This window comes from Mus musculus, chromosome 3 (assembly GCF_000001635.26).
Source record: "Mus musculus strain C57BL/6J chromosome 3, GRCm38.p6 C57BL/6J".
NCBI classification, from domain to species: domain Eukaryota; kingdom Metazoa; phylum Chordata; class Mammalia; order Rodentia; family Muridae; genus Mus; species Mus musculus.
The window spans coordinates 67,891,572-67,913,333 of record NC_000069.6 but is presented as its reverse complement, the minus strand read 5'-3'; the positions used below and the strand labels follow the sequence as shown (position 1 = coordinate 67,913,333).

The 21,762-nt window shown below is 39.7% G+C and overlaps 2 protein-coding genes across 2 annotated transcripts in view; both read right to left on the bottom strand.

The window, feature by feature from the left end:
• Iqschfp (Iqcj and Schip1 fusion protein) overlaps window positions 1-21,114 on the bottom strand; it is a 734,263-nt gene extending 713,149 nt beyond the window's left edge. Inside the window, exon 1 of the mRNA NM_001113419.2 lies at window positions 21,013-21,114. Within this exon, the coding sequence (NP_001106890.1) occupies window positions 21,013-21,021 (9 nt within the window). The 5' untranslated portion in view covers window positions 21,022-21,114. The remainder of the gene's footprint in view (window positions 1-21,012) is intronic.
• Window positions 1-21,114, bottom strand: part of Iqcj (IQ motif containing J) — a 164,374-nt gene extending 143,260 nt beyond the window's left edge. Inside the window, exon 1 of the mRNA NM_177585.3 lies at window positions 21,013-21,114. Coding sequence (NP_808253.1) covers window positions 21,013-21,021 — 9 coding nt within the window. The 5' untranslated portion in view covers window positions 21,022-21,114. The remainder of the gene's footprint in view (window positions 1-21,012) is intronic.
• Window positions 21,115-21,762: the final 648 nt, after the last annotated feature.

The following is a 21,762-nucleotide window of genomic DNA, read 5'->3' as shown; positions in this document are numbered from 1 at the left end:
GACTTTAGCCTCCCTAGACAAGCTTACAAAAGACTTACCTAACCATTTCTATGGGAATAGCTTGCTGATTCTTCACTATTTCTCATCTCAACATCTCCTCTTACATCCTAGAAACACTCTACTAGCTTCTCAGAATCAAACACATTCAAACTGCATTTCCCCTATCTCTCTAGGATCTCCATCTTTATTCCCTTCAGCTTTTTAAAACTTTTTAAAATTTCTGGATAATACTCAAAAAATGTCTCAACATGCCACAGGGGACCGTGTTCAACTATGTTCATAGTGGCCTTATTTGTGATAGTCAGAAGCCAGAAACAACCTAGATTTCCCACCACAGAAGAATAGATACAGAAAATGTGGTTCATTTACACAATGGAATACTACTCAGCTATTAACAACGAGGACATCCTGAGTTTTTTAGGCAAATGAATGGAACTAGAAAATATCATTCTGAATGAGGTAACTCAGACCCAAAAGGACATGCATGGTATGTAGTCACTAATAAGTAGATATTACCCCCCCCCCAAAAAAAAGTACAGAATACCCAAGATACAGTCCACAGAACTCAAAAAGATCAACAAACTGAAGGGTCCAAGTGAGGATGCCTCAGTCACACATGGGAGAGAGAAGAAAGCAATCACGAGTGGGGAGTGAAGGAGGGACCTGTGAGGGAAAGTAGATGGGGGAGGGGGGTGTGGAGGGTAGGGGAGCCTGATCAGGTATTGGGTGAGGTAAAAGGACTGAAGTCCTGAGGGCCAGCAGAAAGAATGGAAACAGGCAAACTCGGAGAAATAGGAGATTGGGGGGACCCTCCAGAATGCACCAGAGACCTGCAAGGTGAGAGACTCTAATGAATCAAAGGGAAGGACCTTCGATGAAATATCTGACAGTACTGAGAGGGAACTTATAGAGCCTACCTCCAGCAGGAAGACAGGACATCAAGTGAGGGATGGGGTTGCCATCCCACAGTCACATCTCTGACCCATAATTGTTCCTGTCTGAAAGAATTACAGGGATGGCAATGGAGAGAAGCCTGAGGGAAAGAAGGTCCAGAGACAGTCCCAAAGTGGGATCCAGTTTAAGGGGAGGTCCCAAGGCCTGACACTATTACTGAGACTATGGAGCACTCAAAAAGGGACCTATCATGACTGCCCTCTGCAAGACCCAACAAGGGGCTGAAAGAGTCAGATGCAGATATTTGCACCCAATCAATGGACAGAAGCAGCTGATCCCTGTTGTTGAATTAGGGAAGGCTGAAAGAAGCTGAGGAGAAGGGCAATCATGTAGGAGGACTAGCAGTCTCAATTAATCTGGACCCCCGAGATCTCTCAAACACTGGACCCCCAAACAGACAGCATACACCAGTTGATATGAAGCCCCCAACACACATACAGTAGAGGGCTTCCCAGTCTGTGTTCATTCAAAGATGATGCACCTAACCCTCAAGAGACTGGAGGCCCCAGGGAGTCTGGAGGTCAGATGGAGTGGGGGTTGGAGACATCCACATGAAGGCAGGGGAGGAGGTATGGGATGTGGAACAGTCAGAGGGTGGATTGGGGGTCAGGGGAAATAAAATATGGAGTGTAAAAATAAATTAATTTAAACATTTTTGGATAATTGAAGGTTCACACACAATTGTAAAAAAATAACATGAGATACTGTATACTGGCCACTGAGTTGTTTTGTATAACAATAGTGTGAGATCATAAGCAGGAATCTAACATTGATACAACTTTCCTATCTCAGCCAGATTTCTTCAGGCACTGTGTTAGTGAGTTCTGTGTGATTTTACCATGTGTATAGGTTCATATAGTTACTGTCACAGCCGAGATGCAGAAAGTGTTCATTACAGGAATCCCTCATACTACCATTTCATGGCATCTTCTTCCTCCTGACGACCATCCCTAACTCTTGTCAGCCACTTACTTATTCATTCATCATTTCTATAATTTTGTCACACCATGATACTTATAAGAATGGAGTCACAAAATAGAGTTTTGATACTTCCTTTTTAAAAACTTACAATGGCTCCCTAGAGATAGTCATAATCATTATTACCAATGAGTGTTGGCTTCTCACTGCTAAAAAGAGCTCCGTGATCTATCTGGTGGAGCACAAACAGGCTATTCAAGTAGCATTCAGGTTGTGTTCGTTATCAAGAAAGATGACATGGCCATTTGCTTTTCTGTTTCTGTGGGATAAATATGTAACAAAGCCAATGCTATGGTGAATGTGAGCACACGTTTGGTTAAATTGACCTAATTGGCTATTCCTTATGGCACTTCCACCAGAAACGTGTGAGTGGTTCAGTGTCTATGCACCTCCTGCTGTTATCATTACTTCTTATAAGAACTGTTTTGATCAACGTATACTGGCATCTCTCTTTCATTTTAATTTCCATTGCACCAGTACCTCATGGATGTGCCATGTTTTCTCACACTTGTTTATAATCTCTATAACCTCTTCCGTGAAAGGCTTGTTTTTGTATTTTTTCCCATTTCCAGTTGGATTATTTGAGTTGTATATTATTTACTTCTAGGTTTCTAAGATTTTAAATATATTCTAGAAACACGTTCTTTGCTAGATATGTGATAACTCACACTGTATCCCAGCCTGCAGCTTGCTGTTTCTTCTGAAGTCTTTCACAGGATAAGTGTTGATGAACCCTGCTTGCTAATTTTGTTCTTTTTGTGGACTGTGCTTTTTCAGCACCAATTCTTCACTTTTTAGCCTTAGCTCTTGATGTTTTTCACTGTTCTCCCAAATCATTCTTAATTTTGTATTTTACATGTGAGTTTCCAATTCATTATGAGAGTTTTAAAATAAGTGGGCAAGTGGAGGGTCAGCTTTCCACGGAAGGACAGAGATCCTTAGCTCATCACACAGAGTCCAGACAATGGACAGGTCCCCTCAGCATCACTTCTCACCAATGCCCACAGTGCCTTACCCACACAAGACAATTCCTGATGCATCTTCTTCCAAAAATATGGGGAAAGTCAGATGTGATAGGATGTGAGGTGGGACTCAATAGCAACTGTTTAAAAAAGTTTTCATGTTGGTTTTGCTCTTTAAAAAAGAATACTGTTCTGGTGGGGATCATGAAGAAGCAAAGGAAAAATGAGGAGGAGGTGAGAAGGAGAAGGAGGAGGAGGGATTTTTAGCGGCCATTGTTCCCACCATGAAACTTTTTTCTTGGCCTTTCCCCTCAACCCCATTAGAAGCTCACCTTTTCTGTATTCTCCATGATGCTGATGTTCCCCCTCCTCAGACAAAACTCTCTGCTCCCCGATCTTCTTGCCCCTGGTGTTATTTTTTGTTTGGTTGGGTTTTGTTTTTCTTTTTCTGAGACAGGGTTTCTCTATGTAGCCCTGGCTGTCCTGGAATTCACTCTGTAGATCAAGCTGGCCTTGAACTCAGAAATCTGCCTGCCTCTGTCTCCCAAGTGCTGGGACTAAAGCAGTACACCACCACGCCCGGCTTGCCCTTGACATTCTTAGCCCTCTCTGTTCCATCCAGCTTTTCCTCTCCCAAAGGGGGCTCACAGGAAAACAATTTATTTTATGGAGGATTTTTTTGAGAACTAAGTTAAGTTAGATATAAAGCTCATTAAGAGCTAACCTAGACCACAATCAGATCTCAATGCATTAATCATTGTGATTGTAATAATTGTAATGATTGAAATAATGTCTTTGGCATATCTCATGTGATAGCTTATTATAGATGTGTGTTATGTATTTATTCTTTCCTCTTCTCCACCAATCACGTAACATTTCCTACAGTGCATCTTGTCCATTACACTATGGCACCATAGGCTCTGAGAAATAGCTGCTGAATTGTATATATATCAATTTCTATGCCAGCTCAAAATAAAGAGTAACTAAATTTTACTCCCAATCAACATATCATTTAGTTGACAATTGGTAAATAGCCCTTTTTCTTCAATTGTTTTATGTTTTATTGCAACATTAAAAGTTAAATGACTTATGGAAAGAAGAAATAATTAGGTTACTTAATAGAGATTTAAAAAAAAGTAGGCTTGAAAGTGGTGGCTGCTGTTGCTTTTCTTCTTCCTCCTCCTCCTCCTTCTCCCCTTCCTCCTCCTCATTTTTGCTTTGCTTCTTTATGATCCCCACCAGAACAGTATTCTTTTTTAAAGAGCAAAACAAACATGAAGACTTTTTTAAACAGTTGCTACTGAGTCCCACCTCACATCCTATCACACCTGACTTTCCCCACATCTTTGGAAGAAGATACATCAGGAAGGATTCGTGAAGAAGAATTAATTAAACATTGTGGCAAAGAATGAGAATTCAGGATTCCAAAAGATAAAGCTAATCGAATTGGGAAGGCTTTGACAGACCACACTGGAAAAAAAATGACAAGTTCATTTGTAGAAAGTGGTAACATAAAAATAAAACTTTCTAGAAAAGAAGTAGAATCTTTTATGCTACTGAGAAGCTCAGAATATAGATGTAATTAACTACAAAAAGGAGAGCTCAGAATGTTTGGGTACAAAGTTAAAGCTGGGTAGGAGGAATATGTTCTGGTGTTCTGCTCCACAGTGGGAGGTCTATAATTAACATGGTGGAACATGCACTTCAGTATCGCTAGAAGAGAGAATTCTCAGTGTTTCACCACAGAAAAAGGATAAATATTTATGGAGGTGGGCTATCAAATTGTCTGATTTCATCATCATACAAATCACATCTGAATCAAAACACGATGCCATGCTTCTCAGTTTACACCTATACATCCACGGGGGGGGGGGGCTATAAAAATATCTTTAAAATCTCCCAAAAGCTGTGTGGAAGAATTCAGTTGCCATTTGCTGCCACAAAGCTGGCTTTGGTTTCAAGATGTACCATCTCCAGCTCAAGGGAGGAAAACTTAGCTAGACCATTGCCAGTGCCAATATTTGGTTTTGGTAGAGGGACATGACACATTCTGGGTGATGAGATGTAAAGGATGGTCCACTGAGACCTTTGTCCTCTTCTTTATTAAGAATTTGTCCTATTCTATTATTATTATTATTATTATTATTATTATTATTATATTTACATTACAAATGTTGACCTTCTTCCTGGTCCCCCCTCCCAAAGTTCTTCACCTTATTTCCCCCCCCCCCTTGCCTCTGAGAGGGTGTTCCTCCACCCACCCTCATACCCCCACCTCATACTCTCTCTCTTAGCATCCCCCTTCCCTTGGACATCAAGTCTCTACAGAATTGGGCACATTCTTTCTCATGAGGCCAGACAAGGCAGTCCTCCGCTACATATGTGCCAGGGGCCACAGTCCATGTATGGTCTTTGGTTGGTTGCTTAGTCTCTGGGAGCTCTGAGGGGTCCAGGTTAGTTGATACTATTGTTCTTCCTATGGGGTTGCCATCCCCTTTAGATTCTTCAATCCTTCCCCTAACTCTTCCATACGGGTCCCAAACTTCACTCTAACGGTTGGCTCTAAGCATCTATATCTGTCTCAGTCAGCGGCTGGTAGAGCCTCTCAGAGGCCAGCCATGCTAGGCTCCTGTCTGCAAGTACAACATAGCATCAGTAATAGTGTTAGTAATAGTAACCCCGTGCATGGGATGGATACTAAGTTGGGCCGGTCACTGGATGGCCTTTCCTTCAGTCTCTGCTCCATTTTTGCCTCTGCATTTCTTTTAGACAGGAACAATTCTGGGTCAAAATTTTTGAAGAAGAGCGAGTGGCCTCATCTCTCCACTGGGGTCCCTGTCCATCTCCTGGAGGTGGTCTCTTCAGGTTCCATCTCCCCACTGTTGGGCATTTTGGCTAAGGTTATCCCCATTGATCCTGGTACTATTCTTAAAATTAACAGATGTAAGAAAGGAGCCATGCTACACCCTATCTTTGTCAATTTTATAGCTGTCTCCTGTGAGACTATGCCTGGGCTTAGCAAACACAGAAGTGGATGCTCACAGTCAGCTGTTGGATGGATTACAGAGCCCCCAATGGAGGAGCTAGAGAAAGTACCCAAGGAGCTAAAGGGATCTGCAACCCTATAGGTGGAACAACAATATGAACTAACCAGTATCCCCGGAGCTCGTGTCTCTAGCTGCATATGTATCAGAAGTTGGTCTAGTCAGCCATCAGTGGAAAAAGAGGCCCATTGGTCATGCAAACTTTATATGCCTCAGTACAGGGGAATGCCAGGGCCAAGAAGTGGGAGTGGGTGGGTAGTGGAGTGGGGGGTGGTGGTGGATGGTATGGGGGACTTTTGGGATAGCACTGGAAATGTAAATGAAGAAAATACCTAATTAAAAAAACAGCATTAGGAAAAAAAATGCTGTGCTTTGAAGTCTTGAGGTCATCAAACAACCAAAAAGACATTTATGAGCACCAGAAAACTTGGAAGGAGCAGGGTGCCCAATGAAATTACACAACTTTGGAAAAGAAATGGGAAGACCTCTAGCTCAGTATACCTTGTTAGAATAGCTTAGCTCCCCCCTTTCTGGTCAGCTTCATGGATTTTCTGTTTCTAGTCTACAAAAGTCACTTGATTGACACTGCATTTGGGTGGATTCTCTAAGTGTTACAGTTTGAATATAAACTGACTCTCCCAGACTTGTGTTATATAGGCTTAGTCCTCAAATGAGGAACTATTTGTGGAGACTGGAAGTAGATCACAAGAGCAAGTCCTTAAGTGTATCTTGTCTTTAGGCTTTTCTCGTCTCTCTGTACCTCTGTCTGCCATGAGATGACCCACTCTGCTTTAATCTCCTCACAACGATGGACTGAAACCTTCAAAACCATAAGTCAAATGTTTCTTCTCTCTCAAGTTGTTCTCTCAGGTAGTTTGGTCATAGTAACTTAAAATCTAACACACTGAGTCTTCATAACAGAGAAATTTTAAACAGGAAACTGCAGTTTAGTTGGCTAAAAGTGTGTTCATGCTGTCAATTAATATTCCAGAAAAAAAAAAAAACAGGCTTGCTGTATACACAGTGAGGAAGGAGAAAGAACAGAGACACAAGATACAGGAGGCCTAGGTTCAAAGCCCACCTTGGTACCTCACTGACTAGCTAGCCCTGGGCAAGATTCTTTGTTTGAAGGACACTCAGATCCTGTATTATAAAATGCCCACAGTAATGCATACCCTGTAGGGTGATGCAGAGAATTAAATGCAATCATGCAATAATAAAAGGCCTGTCAAGTGAGAAACAGAATAAATGTTAGTTTCTTCTCCCCTAATTAATCCTTTGGTACGATGCGACACTAACGCAGTTTATTAGACTATTAATTCAGAAGCTGTCTTTCTAGCAGAAATTACTTTGACAGTTAGGCTTGTGTCACCAAGAGTAATTTCTGTTGAAAATCTTCAGATCTGAACACTTACCCCAGGAAGCCTGGTGTGTTTCAGAGGGCTCAGGCTGGGTGACTTCCAGCCCTGGGGAAAATTGATGTGAGGATCCACAATCGGAGGGATTCTACACCCTTGACTGTTTAATTCTCACACCTTGGGAAGAGGATGTGTGTGGAATTAATGGACTTCAGGGATGCATGCTTGTAAGAACTCTTCCTTCAAGTGATTTCCACACTGTCTGGGATGCTGCATCAAAAGTTAACCATATCCTGATAATTATCACCAATCTTATGAATACAATTAATTAACATACTATGTATATATTGTATCTGGAGCATAGAAACAAAACTAGGGCTTGGTTTTAACAAGAATCATACTGTCTTAAAGATACATGCTAAGCCAGGCGGTGGTGGCGCTCAGAAATCCCAGAACTTGGGAGGCAGAGCCAGGGGGATTTCTGAGTTCGAGGCCAATCTGGTCTACAGAGTGAGTTCCAGGACAGCCATGGCTACACAGAGAAACCATGTCTTGAAAAATATATATATACAGGCTATTGTGAGGGTACTCAGCTTTTATGATAAACAAAAGCCATATTTACTTAATCACTAATATTCTTGCATGCCGCATAATAGGATTAAAATGCAACTAGAAGAGTTTTAAAGATTCAGTTAAACGTTGACCTAGAAACTTTACCTCCTGAGACTTATATTGAAGAAAGAATTGAGTACTTATGCAATGATTAGTTGTTTTATGTGCATGGTCATTTTGCTTTTGTGTATGAATGCTCACGTGCAGTGCACGTGTGTGTAGAGGCTGTGGAGGCCAAGTGAGGGTGCAGGATCCCTGGAACTGGAGTTAGGACAGCTGTAAGACACCATGCAGATGCTGGGAACTGGTCCTGGGTCCTCTGAAGACCAGCAAGTGCTCTTAATCACCAAGCCATCTCTCCAGACAGTGACTTTTAAAGAATATTATTACAAGAAGAAAATGACCTAATAATTCAGCCTTAGAAGATTCAACAGAGTTTCACAATGTCTACACAGTGAAATGCAATATAACTACTGAAAGGAAAATTATAGAAAGGTATTTATTGGCATTTGAATATTCACATGACATATTGTTGAATTTCTAGAGGTTATACACTATGTGTAGTGTATTATAATTTAATTAAATGTAATGTATTTATTCATAAAACTTTCAATATTATAAACCAAATAAATATGAGTACTAATCCTGTTTTTTACATCTTGTCTTACTGTTTTTGTAGTAAGCAAGCATCATTTGTATAGAAAAGTAATTTTTAAAAACTCAAAACAAACAAAAGTACTTTTGGTTTAAACAGGAGCAAGAGTTTGTCATTATTCATTATATAGATTGTTTTAGTTTGCTTTCTGATATCTGCTGTGATAAAACATTCTGACCAAAGCCAACTTGGGGAGGAAAGGGTTAATTTGTTTGCTTTACATTTCATCTCACAGATCATTACTGAGGTAACTGTAGGCAGGAACTGGAAGCAGGAATGAATGCAGGTGCCATGGAGGAACGCAGCTTACTGGGGAGGAATGCGCAAGTCATGGCTTGCTCAGTTTGCTCCTTTTTAATACAACCCATGGCCACCACAATGGACTGGACCCTTCCACATCAACAAAACCAAAACCAAAAAAAAAAAAAAAAAAAAAAAAAAAAAAAAAAAAAAAACCCACTCCACACACTTGCCTATAGACCAATCTGATGGAGACATCTCAATGGAAGTTCCCTCGTCTTAGATAACTCAAGATTGCAGAAGTTTACAAAAAGCGACCAGCACACTGATTCCCAACTCTTACTTCTCTGATTTCCCCCCATGATCTGGCTTATGAGACTCTAGACAAACTGAGGATAAAAAGATCTTAGTGCTGTTTTCTTGGGGGATGTAACTCCTCTGAGGTCAACAAACCTGGACGAGTGTCTCTTCCTTCCCACTCATCCTACCAGTGGCCATGATCTAGCCAGCTGATACATTGATCCAAGCAAGACATCTGGCCATAAGCAATACTCCAAGTCCTGCACTGATGATGGGGGAAAATGGAAAAATTGTTGTTCCTATGCTTGGTTAGTTCTTTTTATTTTCTGATGATTTCCTTCACTGAGATACATCCTGATTTATATCCACTCTGGGAAGTAGCTCCTGCCTGCCATTGCCAAGTAGGCTCTAGCAGAGCCTACTGTCCTAGATTCAGGTTGATTTATAATATTAGAGATTATTATTATTACTGTTTTTTATCCATACTCTGCTATTTAATCTGTCAAGTATTTCCAAACATATTTCACTGAAACACTTAACAACAATGTTGGCAGATTAAAGCTATAATTATTCATTTTATAGATGATGGAAAAGGTTGCCCATGGTTGTGTAGGTAGTAAGATATAGCATCAAAATGAGATGCCAGTTCTTCTTGCATCTTTTTAGAGATATTTTAAGTCAGTGATTCTCAACCTTTGGGTTGTAACCCCTTTGGAGGCCACATATCAGATAGCCTCCATATTAGATATTTACATTCTGATTCATAAAAGTAGTAAAATAAAAATTATGAAGTAGCAACGAATAATTTTATGGTTAGGGGTCACCACAACACAAGGAACTGTATTAAGCCATCACAGCACTAGGAAAGTTGAGAACCACTGCTAAATATAATTGTTTAAATAATAATATTTAAATCATTCTAGATTGTCTTTGGGGAAAACGTTCAGGTGCCCACTGGCAGGTGTTTCTAGACCTGAAAACAAGATTCTAAGAAGATAATACCAAACTACTTCCCAGTCACAGAAGTGATTTGCTACAAGTCAATGCTCTTGGATGCTGGTGGCAAGGACTCCCAAGACATAACCTAAGGCGCTGTAAAACTCAGATCCCAACATAGAAAATGAAGTTTGTAAGTCCTAAATATCTCATCTGTGAATATCAAATGAGATGGCATACATGGGAGCACTTCCCACATACAAAGGTCAAGAAGTCTTGATTATGTCTGATTACCAACTGCTTCTGCCTCAAACCCCCAGGAAATGTAACTTTTATATAGCATTTTGTAGAAGATTGAGTGGGGGATTTTAGAGGTACAGAGGAACCTTAATGTGAAGAAGTCCCACGAGTAGTGTTTCCCCAGGTTTCCCATTATTATGTCCCGAGGAAAGCCATCAGCTCAGTGTCCCCATCTCCCCTCTCATGCCTTTGATTTAATGGTTCTGTGCTATGTGCAGAAGGCCTTTGCCATGTGACCTGTTAGATGTTAGGAAATCTCGTACTCATTTTGGTTTCAGTTCCCTAGGAGCAAACTAGAGCTTTGGCAGAGAGTTTGTACACACTTGGTTTTAACTTCAATGTGAGAGCTAGCACAATTACTCAAAAACAGTATAACAAGGCTGAGGATTATAGCCGCATGAGGGCTAATCTTTTTTTTTTCCATTTTTTATTAGGTATTTAGCTCATTTACATTTCCAATGCTATACCAAAAGTCCCCCATACCCATCCACCCCCATTCCCCTACCCACCCACTCCCCCTTTTTGGCCCTGGCGTTCCCCTGTACTGGGGCATATAAAGTTTGCGTGTCCAATGGGCCTCTCTTTCCAGTGATGGCCGACTAGGCCATCTTTTGCTAATCTTAAACTAAGCAAAGCCCTAATATCTTACGGTTGAGAGAAGCAAGGGATTTTTTTTTTACTATATTTTAAAAATTAGCTTAAGTTATAAAAGTGATACATAGTCTTCTGTTGGTGAATACTTAAAAGGACTTTCAATGTCTTCTATGATTACACAGGTGAGTGACTCCAAATATCTGTTTTAATACAATGCCACTCTTGTAGACTGCTTTTGAAACGGATTTCTTCTTCTGAAATTTTGACTTTCGTTTTTACCTCCATATGTGTGGCTGAAACCATTTTAAACTTTCCTCCACAGCATCTCATTACATGGCTGGATCATGCATTATTTAAGTGTTTTTCTCTGGATTGAGATTTGGTTATTTATAGATTTTTAGCATCATGGGCAATTTTACCACCTCTTCCTTTAATTATGTGAGTATGTAAAGGACATTTCATGTATGTATTTGCTGCATGTATATAAGCATGTGGGTGTGTGTGTCCCTGCGTGTGCACACGGAAATGAGGCAAGACATAGATGTATTCCCTTATCATTCTTTTCATCGCTGCATTATTACTCGGTGAGAGAGTCTCTCACTAGACTGGAAGCTTGTTTTTTTAGCTAGTCTGGATGGACAGCCAGCTCCTGGGAAGTGCCTGTATCCTCTCTCCAATGCTGGGGTTATAGGCACATTCAAACATACCTGGCTCTATTATATAGTATCTAAGAATGCAAAGTATATCTTGAGGTCCTCATGAATGCTGAGCAAAATGTTCTTAACCATTGAGCCATCTCTCCCACCCACTACAAAGAACTTCTCAGAAGTAAAATCAGTAAGTCAAAAGACACAAAGCCGGGTATGGTGGCTCATGACTGCAATCCCAGACGAAGAGAGACCAAAGCAGGAAGATCGATGTTAGTTTGAGGCCAGCCTATGCTATACAATGAGTCCCAGACCAGTCTTCACTGTTAAGTGAGATCCTGTCTCAAAGTACCAAGTACTGTGCATTCAAATATTGACAGATACAACAAAATGTCTTCTCTTGGTAGTTGCATTAGTTGCTCTTCCCTGAACACAGAAGTGAGAACCCTATATGCAGACATAGATTGCATAAGAAACCGGGTTACTAAACTGAGGCACATGATATCAGTGATTCAGTGGAAACTGGATTAAAGATGAGAAGTTGTAAATGTTTGACCTCAGGTGTAGTGGACATCACTAGGCCTTCCCCTTAGGAACAGTGTGGAAAAGAACTGAATTTCATAAAGGGATTAACAGTTACCGTGCTGGTACTGGGTGCTAGTAACATTCTAAGGGCACTGCTCACATAAAGCCACCCATTCCTTCCAATACCCCTACAGAGAAGGTGCTGTTATAGTTATAGATTAGAAAAACAAGGCACAGAAAACTTAAGTCAATCTCCCAGGGCCACCCAGCAGATAAGTGGTAGAGCCCAGTTTGAACCTAGAAAGCTTGGGCCCAAGGTCAGACACTTTAAAAATTGTACATTATACCTCTGTGCTTCTAATGATATGCTCATCACATTTATGGGGAAAAAAAACAGCCTGTGTCAAGAACAGCAGAAACACAAAGAAGAAGATAGCATTCCCACCCTACTCATTTAAAGTGGCATTCTATCTAGCACTGTATTCACCCGCATCAGAACCACACTAACACAACAACATGCTCCCATTCGCTTAATCACGTGTGCGTCATCACCCATAATATACGATGGCAAATTGCTTTTTCCCATTAAGTAAGAGGTCATTTTGTTCCTTTAGCCTTGGGTAGGGATGCTAAGAACCACTGTCTTCTGGACATAACATGGTTGCTGTACACATGGACTCATAGCAGCTGCAGTTACTTACACAATGCCTATAGAAGATCAAGTCAGTTAAAAAGGAGCTACTGAGATCCTATCTTTGCTGAGGGAATATTAGCAGCTGATGGCTGCTGGGGTGATGGAGAGTAACTTTCTTTTTAAGGGGTAGCCCAATGTACCAGAAGGGGGTTGGTTGCCCATGCACCAGTGGATGACTCCACATTTATGCATATATTAGCAGTCCTAATTGGACTCTGTGGACACAAGAAAAATGTTATCTCTAATTATCCAATGTTGACTAAAATTTAACATCTTCAGACATTGACAGATCTAACATCTTCACATTCTAAATATTAATAATTCCACCCTGAAAAGAAGGGTATAGCTCAGTAAGGAGGGGACATCCACTCCATTACAGAAACACGCCCTTAGAATTCAATAGCAACCTCAGCAAGAGCAGTGTCACCCAGGAACAGTTCTATAATTTCCAACCAGGTGTCTCCCATAACGTGAGAGCAGCAAGAGGAAGAAAAGCATCTAAGGAGAGTCTCCTCATCACCATCCTTCTCCTGGCACATCTCGGAGCTCAGGCATAGGTTCATATCTATTCTGATACTCCCCCACTCTGTGGACATCACATTTCTAGCCTCGTCTATAAGATGAGAAGCAGTCTAGAGAGCCTGCATCAGTGGACTCCCACTAAGACTCAGAAAGTCCAGTGAAGATCTCTACCCAAAAGTTAGTAGATGAAGCACAGTCTAACTAAACTCCCGATCAAAAAGCACCACTCACCACCTCCAGCATTCCTCCTTTCCCCATATTGTATTCCTTTTTGTTTTGCTGAAAAAATCAAACAAGCAAACAAACACACAAAAACAACAACAAAAAGTGATGCTTTATAACTGGATCAAGAGCCAAAAAGAGGCTTGGCTTTTGAAAGCCCCGTGCTCTAGTAGTCAGAGTGGCTGGCAGTATTTATATATTTTTTCTGGGCAGCTGTAGTTATGAAAGGCTGTAAGATCTATGATATCATCTTCACAAAGCAACTAGAGAGCATCTTCTTATTATCACAGCTTATTAGGCACACATCAGTGCACATGGCTATTTAGTAACTTTTGACAGTTAGTTTGTCTTATCTCTCTAAAGTTTTCTTTCTTATTTTGATTATTGTCTGCTACTCTGGGTAGAACCCAAGGCCTCTTGTATGGTAGCAAGTGCTCTACCAGTGAGAGCCACTCTCAGCCATAAAAGTTTTCCTTTTGTCCATTATGATAGTAATGTGAAGTTGATAACAGGCTTTTCCTGTTCTGTACAATGAACCATGGCAGCCTGAGCAAATATGCAGTTTTGGCCGCCATGTCATTCTGTTTTAAGGGCAAGTAAATATTTGCTCTGAGCACCTCAGATTACAGTGCAAATTTTCATGCAACTCATACTCGTCGTTTCCGTTCTTACAGTTTATTTAGTATCTAGGATTTGCTGTTCTTCTCCTCTATTGGGTTTTCAATTATATAGTGTCTAAATCATCATATGAAGAAATTTAGTCGTTTTCTTCCTTGTTCATGTTAGATCAATTACCTTTGTCCTTTTGTTAGTTAGGCAGTGTGATACAGTCATCTAGATTCCTCTATGAGAAGATGCAGCATCTCATGTCAATGGCATTGACCTTTGCATCGTCCCACAGAGTGAATGAGGACCTTCAATTAGATGGGCTAGCCTTTACCAGCCTTGCTAGTCAGGATTGGGTCTATGTGGTGCCAAGACAACATTGTACAAAATAAAATATAATGATAATGAGTTACTAATACTGCCTGTTAGATATTTATGGGTTCAAAGAAAATATTTTCATAATTGAATATAAAACCATAATTTTTATTCCATGCCTTAATCTTTTATTTAATGGAGTATTTTCTTAAGTCTTTAAATAGCAGTAAACTTAAAACCAACCAAAGTTTGAGGAGGTGAATAACAGTGCCTGACACGTGTTCAATTGGAGCAGTGGTTCTTAACCTGGGGGGTCATAACCCCTTTGGGGTGGTATATCACATATCCTTCATATCAGATATTTATATTAAGATTCATAACAGTAACAATATTACAGATATGATGTAGCAGCAAAAATAATTTTAAGGTTGGGTCACCACAACTTGAGGAACTGTATTAAAGAGTCACAGCATTAGGACAGTTGGGAAGTGCTGAATTGGAGTGTCTGGCAACTAGGGTAAGACAGGCAAGACACTAGAATGCCAAGCTTCAGGAGACACTAGCGCTAAGAAACCAAGGTGCTGTCACTTCGGTGTCTCTCTCACCTTACCCAAAATTCATCTGGCAGACTCTGTAGAGATACCACATTGTCATAAAGAAGGTTACACCCCTTATATCTCTCTCCAATTCTTGGCATCATGCTGTAAGAACTGCATCTAGTGAAGACATGTTCAAAAAATCATTGCCCATGCCAGTATCTCAGAATGGTTCAAATTTTTGGCTCTTACCTTACAGCTTTGACCCATTTTGAGTTTACTTTTGTACAAGGTTAAAAGATAGGACTCTACTTTTAGTTTCCTCCTAATGCATATTATATTTCCTCAGGATTATATGTTAAAGAGGATGCCTTTTCTTTGATATGTTTCTCTTTTTTATCAAAAATCAGCTGGCTGTAGATACATACATGCATGCATGTTCTCTATACTATTCTATTCAATATATGTGTGTTTTGGTTGCAATACCATGATGTTTCTGTTGCTATGGATATATGACATGTATTGACATCAGGTACTAGTATTGCTTGTTTAGCTCTGGCTAGCTTGAGCTCTTTGGGTCTTTTACACATAAATATGAATTTAGGATTTTTTCTGGTACTGTGAAAATGTCATTAATATTACAATATGCTTTGCACTAAATCTATAGTTTGCAATTAATTCACTTATCTATGAACATGGGGTGGGGGCTTCCCATCCTCTAGTGTCTTCTTCAATCTCTTTCCTTATTGTCCTAGAGATTTATCAGCACAGTCTTTCACCTGTTTCATGAGGTTTATCTTAGCACATTTTTAGGCTACTGTACATTGGATTGCTTTGCTGATTCTTTCCTAGTGAGTTCATTATTTGATTATTAGCAAATCTCTAAGGCTGTATATTGATTTTGTAATCTGCCACTTTGAAGAACTTTTTTTTCTCAGTTCTAAGAGGTTTTTTGCTGAAATCTTTGAGGGGTTTCATGTACAGAATCATATCACCTGCAAGCAGGAATTTCTTAGTAGAATCAAGAATTGAAATACAGGACTACACCAAATTAAAAAAAATTCTTCAAAGCAAAGAAAACTATTTCATCCGTTTAAGTATTGTCTTTTTATCTCTTACTTCAACTAATCTGACAATCTTAGACACATACAAATACAAACACATACTCACACATGCATATCGAGTCACACTTTGTATTTTTTCATCTTTCCCATTTTTTTTCATACCTAGTTCAAGATTGCATTTCTTCTAACTTATAATCAAGATGACCTCCTAACAGTCCTCTATACTATGGTCACATTAATACAAACACACTCAAGAAAAGAGATAGTATACAGAATGGGAGGTCTTCACCAGAGACTTGAATCCAGAACATACAAAAATCATAAAAATCTAACAACAGTATAAATAATCAATAAATGAACAATCTGAGCAGAGACTTCACAAAAGAAGAAATAGAAACACTCAGTAAGTAAGTAGAAAGTGCTCAACATCTTTAGAATTAGGGAATTACAACTCAAGACAAATTTCCATCTAACTGAAACCAGAATGAATATTACATTTAAAAACAATGCTGATAGAGATGGAGGAAACATGAAACTCTTATACATTGTTGGTGGGGATATGAGTTACTATATTCACCATAGGAAGCATTATGGAAATTCTCACAAAATTAAAAGTTCCTCATGGTCCAGCTATACCACTCCTGGGCATATAACTAAAAGAAATGAAGTATGCTTGCATAAGAAATACCTGAATGGTGGAAAAGCTTATTGTGACACTATTCACAGTAGCCAAGTTATAGAGTTGGTCTAACACACATCACTAGATGAATAGATTAAGGAACATTATTTACCCATAGCAAATAATAAGACTGCATTGTTTGCAGGAAAATGGATGCAACTAATGGTCATCATGTAAATAAAATAAGTCAGATGCAGAAAAGCAAGTATGTCTTGTGTTCTCGCAGATGAGATAACTAGAATTTAGAAAGCCAACTTGAAAGTGGTAGAGGGATTACTAGGGACAGGGAATGGAAGAGATAAGGAGGGAGGGAAAGAATGATGAGACAGAACCCGTGGGAGGGTGAATACAATCGAAGCATGTAATTTGTATGTACAGAACTGTCACTTTGAAACTCATTAATATGTCCAACTAACATGCACCAATAATCATATAAAACACGGTTTATAAAGAAATGCCATTAACTGAGTCTCTAGATATAGAATATTCTGATACGCATCTGTTATTAAACAAAGCCCATTCTTTATAGTGGAAAACCATTCTCTGCCCAATTTTGTTTCTTGTCTTTCATCTTTATTGTCCTACGAACCACTTAATGTACTAAGACTCTTTTCATTTCTTCCCAGAGGACCAAAATGGCACATTAAGTAAACAACTAGGCATGCCAGTTGGTAACAGGAGCTAGAGGTGAGGTGATAACACTCCAGTGATTATGTTATGCAATAATCAGAACACTTGACCCTGGAGTCCAGTTTCAAATCCAAGCTCTCCCACTTATCCATTATACAATTACACAAGATCTCTTACTTCTCAGTGTCTCATCTGCAGAATGGGAATATTAACAGTAGTCGAAGGCTGTGTGCATTAATTCATTTAAAGTACTTAGCACAGGGCCTGAAGAGAGGGCTCAACAGTTAAGAGCGTTTGTTGCCTTTGCAGAAGACACAGGTTCAGTTCCCAGCACCCTCGTGATGACTCACAACAGCCTGTCACTCCAGTTGCAGGGGATCTGATAGCCTTTCCTGACCGCTGATCACATTGCACAGACACAGTGTACATGTATGCACTCAGGTACAAACACATACACATAAAATAAATGCACACATATCAAATAAATGCACACATATAAAATATACGATACTTAGCATAGGGTCTGTTCCATCTCACAGACAGAAAAACATGCTCAATAAATAGTAATTAAAGAACTTGCCTCTCTCTCTCTCTCTCTCTCTCTCACTCTCTCACACACACACACACACACACACACACACACACACAATCCTTTTTCAGAAAGCTGTTCCTCCTATTAAGGCAAATGAAGATAATCAAAGCCATTTTAAAATCATCCTTATAATTTCCTTCTCAGTTCCCTCTCCTATGGCCTGCACTGTGGCTCCTCTCCACAGAATCCCCCACCTTCTTGTCTACTGCTGTCATTTGTTTCTCCCCATCTTCCTTTCTTATCCACCCCAAGTGGCCATTTCTTCTCCTTTATAACCCAGTAAGGAGTTTCTCCCGGTCCTCACTGTAACCATCCCCTACTGGCAAACCTACAGACCATGCTGTCTTGAAACCAAGTAGAACAAATGAGAAGTAGCGTAAGTCTCAAACTGTGCTGCAGGATTTGTGCCTCCACACATGGCTGCTATGGAGAAAAATGCTCTCTGTTTCCCTAGAAGAAAGGCCTCCCCTCCCCACCCTTTCGTCCTAGACCAGGAGACAGTATGCCAGTGTGGTGCTTCGTAAGTGGTTAAAGAATGAGTGACTTCAGTTGAAGATGCGTGGTCAGCCGACAAGTTATATTTTTAACATACGTGAGGCGTAAAATTGAAATACTTGGTAAAGCACCCTCAACCTTCAAATGAGGACATTATTGCATAGGAGAAAGTGTTTGTTTAACCACAAGTGTGGGAGTCATATAAATAGGTTTTAAAAATAAAGACCTGATCTATCAAGCCTCCAAAAGTGAGTGAGAAGTCATAATCAGGGACAAATGGCAGAAGTGGCATTCTTTTCTTTTCACTATTGAGTACATTTGATATTCCTACTAAATAGTACTGAATGCTAGCATGTTACCACACAGTGCCGTAAAAGCTCAGAAAAATGAAACCTCTTTAATTCCCATAAAATTGACTTCACACAAGCCTGCTAACTTCAGAAGTAGGGCAAAAGTGTTTTGCAATATGACTGAGTGCAAAAATTGTTCTTACAGTTCTTAATAACATATACATTAGCATATTATACTACATGCAATATACTGCTAGTGATGCTTCAGCTGTCCTGGTTTATGTATTTGAAACCGTTTACAATATTTATACTCAAAGGCAATATTCTTACAGGATGGAGAACACAGTCTTAGATGTATTTATAGAACTGGAATAAATAGTACCTAAAATAAAAACTAGTTATGTCCAGAGCAACATATGAGCATAACATCAAATGTCTCCCACTGGTTTTTAAAGGTTCCTAATACTCTGTGCTATTTCAAGAAATCACTTCACCATATTGAAATTCCCTATAGTGCTTTTAATAATCATTAAGTGGACATGGTTGGTTAAAAATCACTATTAAAATTTATGTAATTAAAACTTACATGTAGTCCTCTATATTAACTTGAAAAATACTAAGTTATGAAAAAAGTAATATTCACATTAACTCCAGGAATATTTATTTTATTGTCACAACTATGTAAACTGTGTTACTGAAGTTTTCAATCATCTTCAATTGAAAGAAAATAAATATCTTTTTATTCAAAGAAAATAAATACCTTTTTTATTTTATAGTCAATATCATGAAGAAAAAATAATGATTAGTCAATATAAAATAATGAGGCTATTTACCACCTTGTTTAAAGTGCAAGGAGCTACCAGACAGTGTAAGCACAAACCTAGACTTTTCCAACTACCTGGCTATTATTTCAGAAGTCTCCACTTTCAAATACCCATACCGACTCTCCATTTGAACATTCACTGGTAAGGATGGATTTGGACTAATTTCTTAGAAAATTGCTTTTCTTCGTGGGTTCTGACTTGCTTATCTACCCGTTTTTATAATTAGTCAATACTGGTCTCCAAGAGCAAGAAGACCATGCAAAATGACAAAGAGAAGGAAGCAAGCTGTTGTCACCTCAGGGAGCAATGCTCAAGAGAAGTTGTTTCTCTTGGGCACTCAACACATTACAATCATAATTAGCCCACCACTACAATTACATACTCACATGCTTGTTCTTCAAAACAAGCCTTTTAAATAAAGTAGTGCAAGCTCTCCCCAGCCTAAGGATTTGAAATAGCAATTAAGCCTGCACTTTAAATCATTTGTCTTTATAACTAGAGGACCAAGTCCCGAGGATGTAAATCTCCCCGCAATGAGACCAGGGCTGCCGAATGCATTATTAATTGCTAAGTAATTTCTTAATTTTAGAATCTAACTTTCAACACTAGAAAATAAGTATTGTGATTTATGGAGCCCACACACTCATGCAGCTTTCTGGGAGTTCAAGAACCGCAGGCGCATCCTGGGTACAGCATAAACGTTATCCCTACAAGCACCAAAATACATTACTGGATTCAGCTCCGGCAAAGCCACTCTGTCTACTTCTCGCCGGAGCACTAATATCTAGAGTAGCTAAGATGCCTGCTGAACACTGCAGCTCACCGTCCCCCGGGCTTACTCCGGAGCACAGTCACATCTCTTCCTAAGCGATTGCTGACTTTTAAGAAGGCAGGTGACATGGTGTGGAAATCTCTGCAGCAGCCAGGTAACTCTTCTCTGAAAATCTTCAAACCCCCCATCCCCATCCCCCTACACACACACACACACACACACACACACACACACACACCCCTTTCATTTGTTTTAAGAAAAAAAAAAGAAAGGTTTTGAATAGCTATCTAAAATATGCTATCTGCATGGTGTAAGAATGTATTTTTCTTATACTTGCTGCTGATGTGTGAGATGTTTCCAGATCTAATTAGAAAGCCTGGCTACGCATAAAAAGTACTGCTTTCAACAAGACTCTTAGTGAAATCTGCCTGAACAGACATATGTGCACATAAATTACCCGTATTTCTAGACACATGCCTTTATTAACAAGCATGCATGCACACGCACACCAAGAGCTGCAATTAATCCCCTGGTCTGTAAGCCCCCTTTCACCGGCTTTTGCATGCATGTTATTCAAGAGAGAGAGAGATCTTTAGGGATAAAAAAAGGTAAGCAGCCACATCTATTGCACAGAGAAGTGGCGTGCCGGAGAAGCAAATACGTTACCAGTCGCATTTTGAAGTTTCTAGAGCACCTGCAGGTGAGAGGAGACTGAATCAGAGGCTGGCGCACGGTGTTCCTCGGAAGCACAGAGCCCGGTGTCACTGTGGGGGAATGTGAAGCGAGTGTGAGGCTGGAAACCTTTGAGTTGAGCTCGCTCTAAGCATCAGAGAGCCTCAAAGAGGAGAAAGAAAAAGGCAGCCCACAGACAGGGAGACGAGAAACTTCTGGCACCTCTCCAACTCAGGAATGAATTCTGTGTAATTTGGAGATGGATGGTTGATGGAAATGAAGAGAAACTTGGATTTCCCAGCGAATTTGCTCAGCCACGCAGAAATGGGCAGGTAATAGCTGAGCTCATTGGAAAACAGCCATTCAGGATTCAGGAGCGAATAAAAAAAAATTAACAGAAATTCTTGTTGGAAAAATATCAAAAAGGCTACTCCAGCCAGCTTCCCAAGATGCCTTTACAAACTTCAAATGGATTGTTCCCTGAGCTATTTGTTGTGTGTTTCATTAATCCCAGTGCAGAGGTAAACTGGAAAAATCTAATTCCTTTTTATGTAGAAAACTGGATTTATTGCTTCTTTTTATAGTGCACTTTACACATATAAATACATAGGTTTACTTACAGAGCTCCCATTTCTTCTGAATAGCCACTGGTGTTTAGTTCAGATAAAAATCCTGAAAAATAACCTCTTAATTCTCAGAAGCTGAGCAGAGTGCTGTTACGTGAACATAGAGTTTGAAGCACAG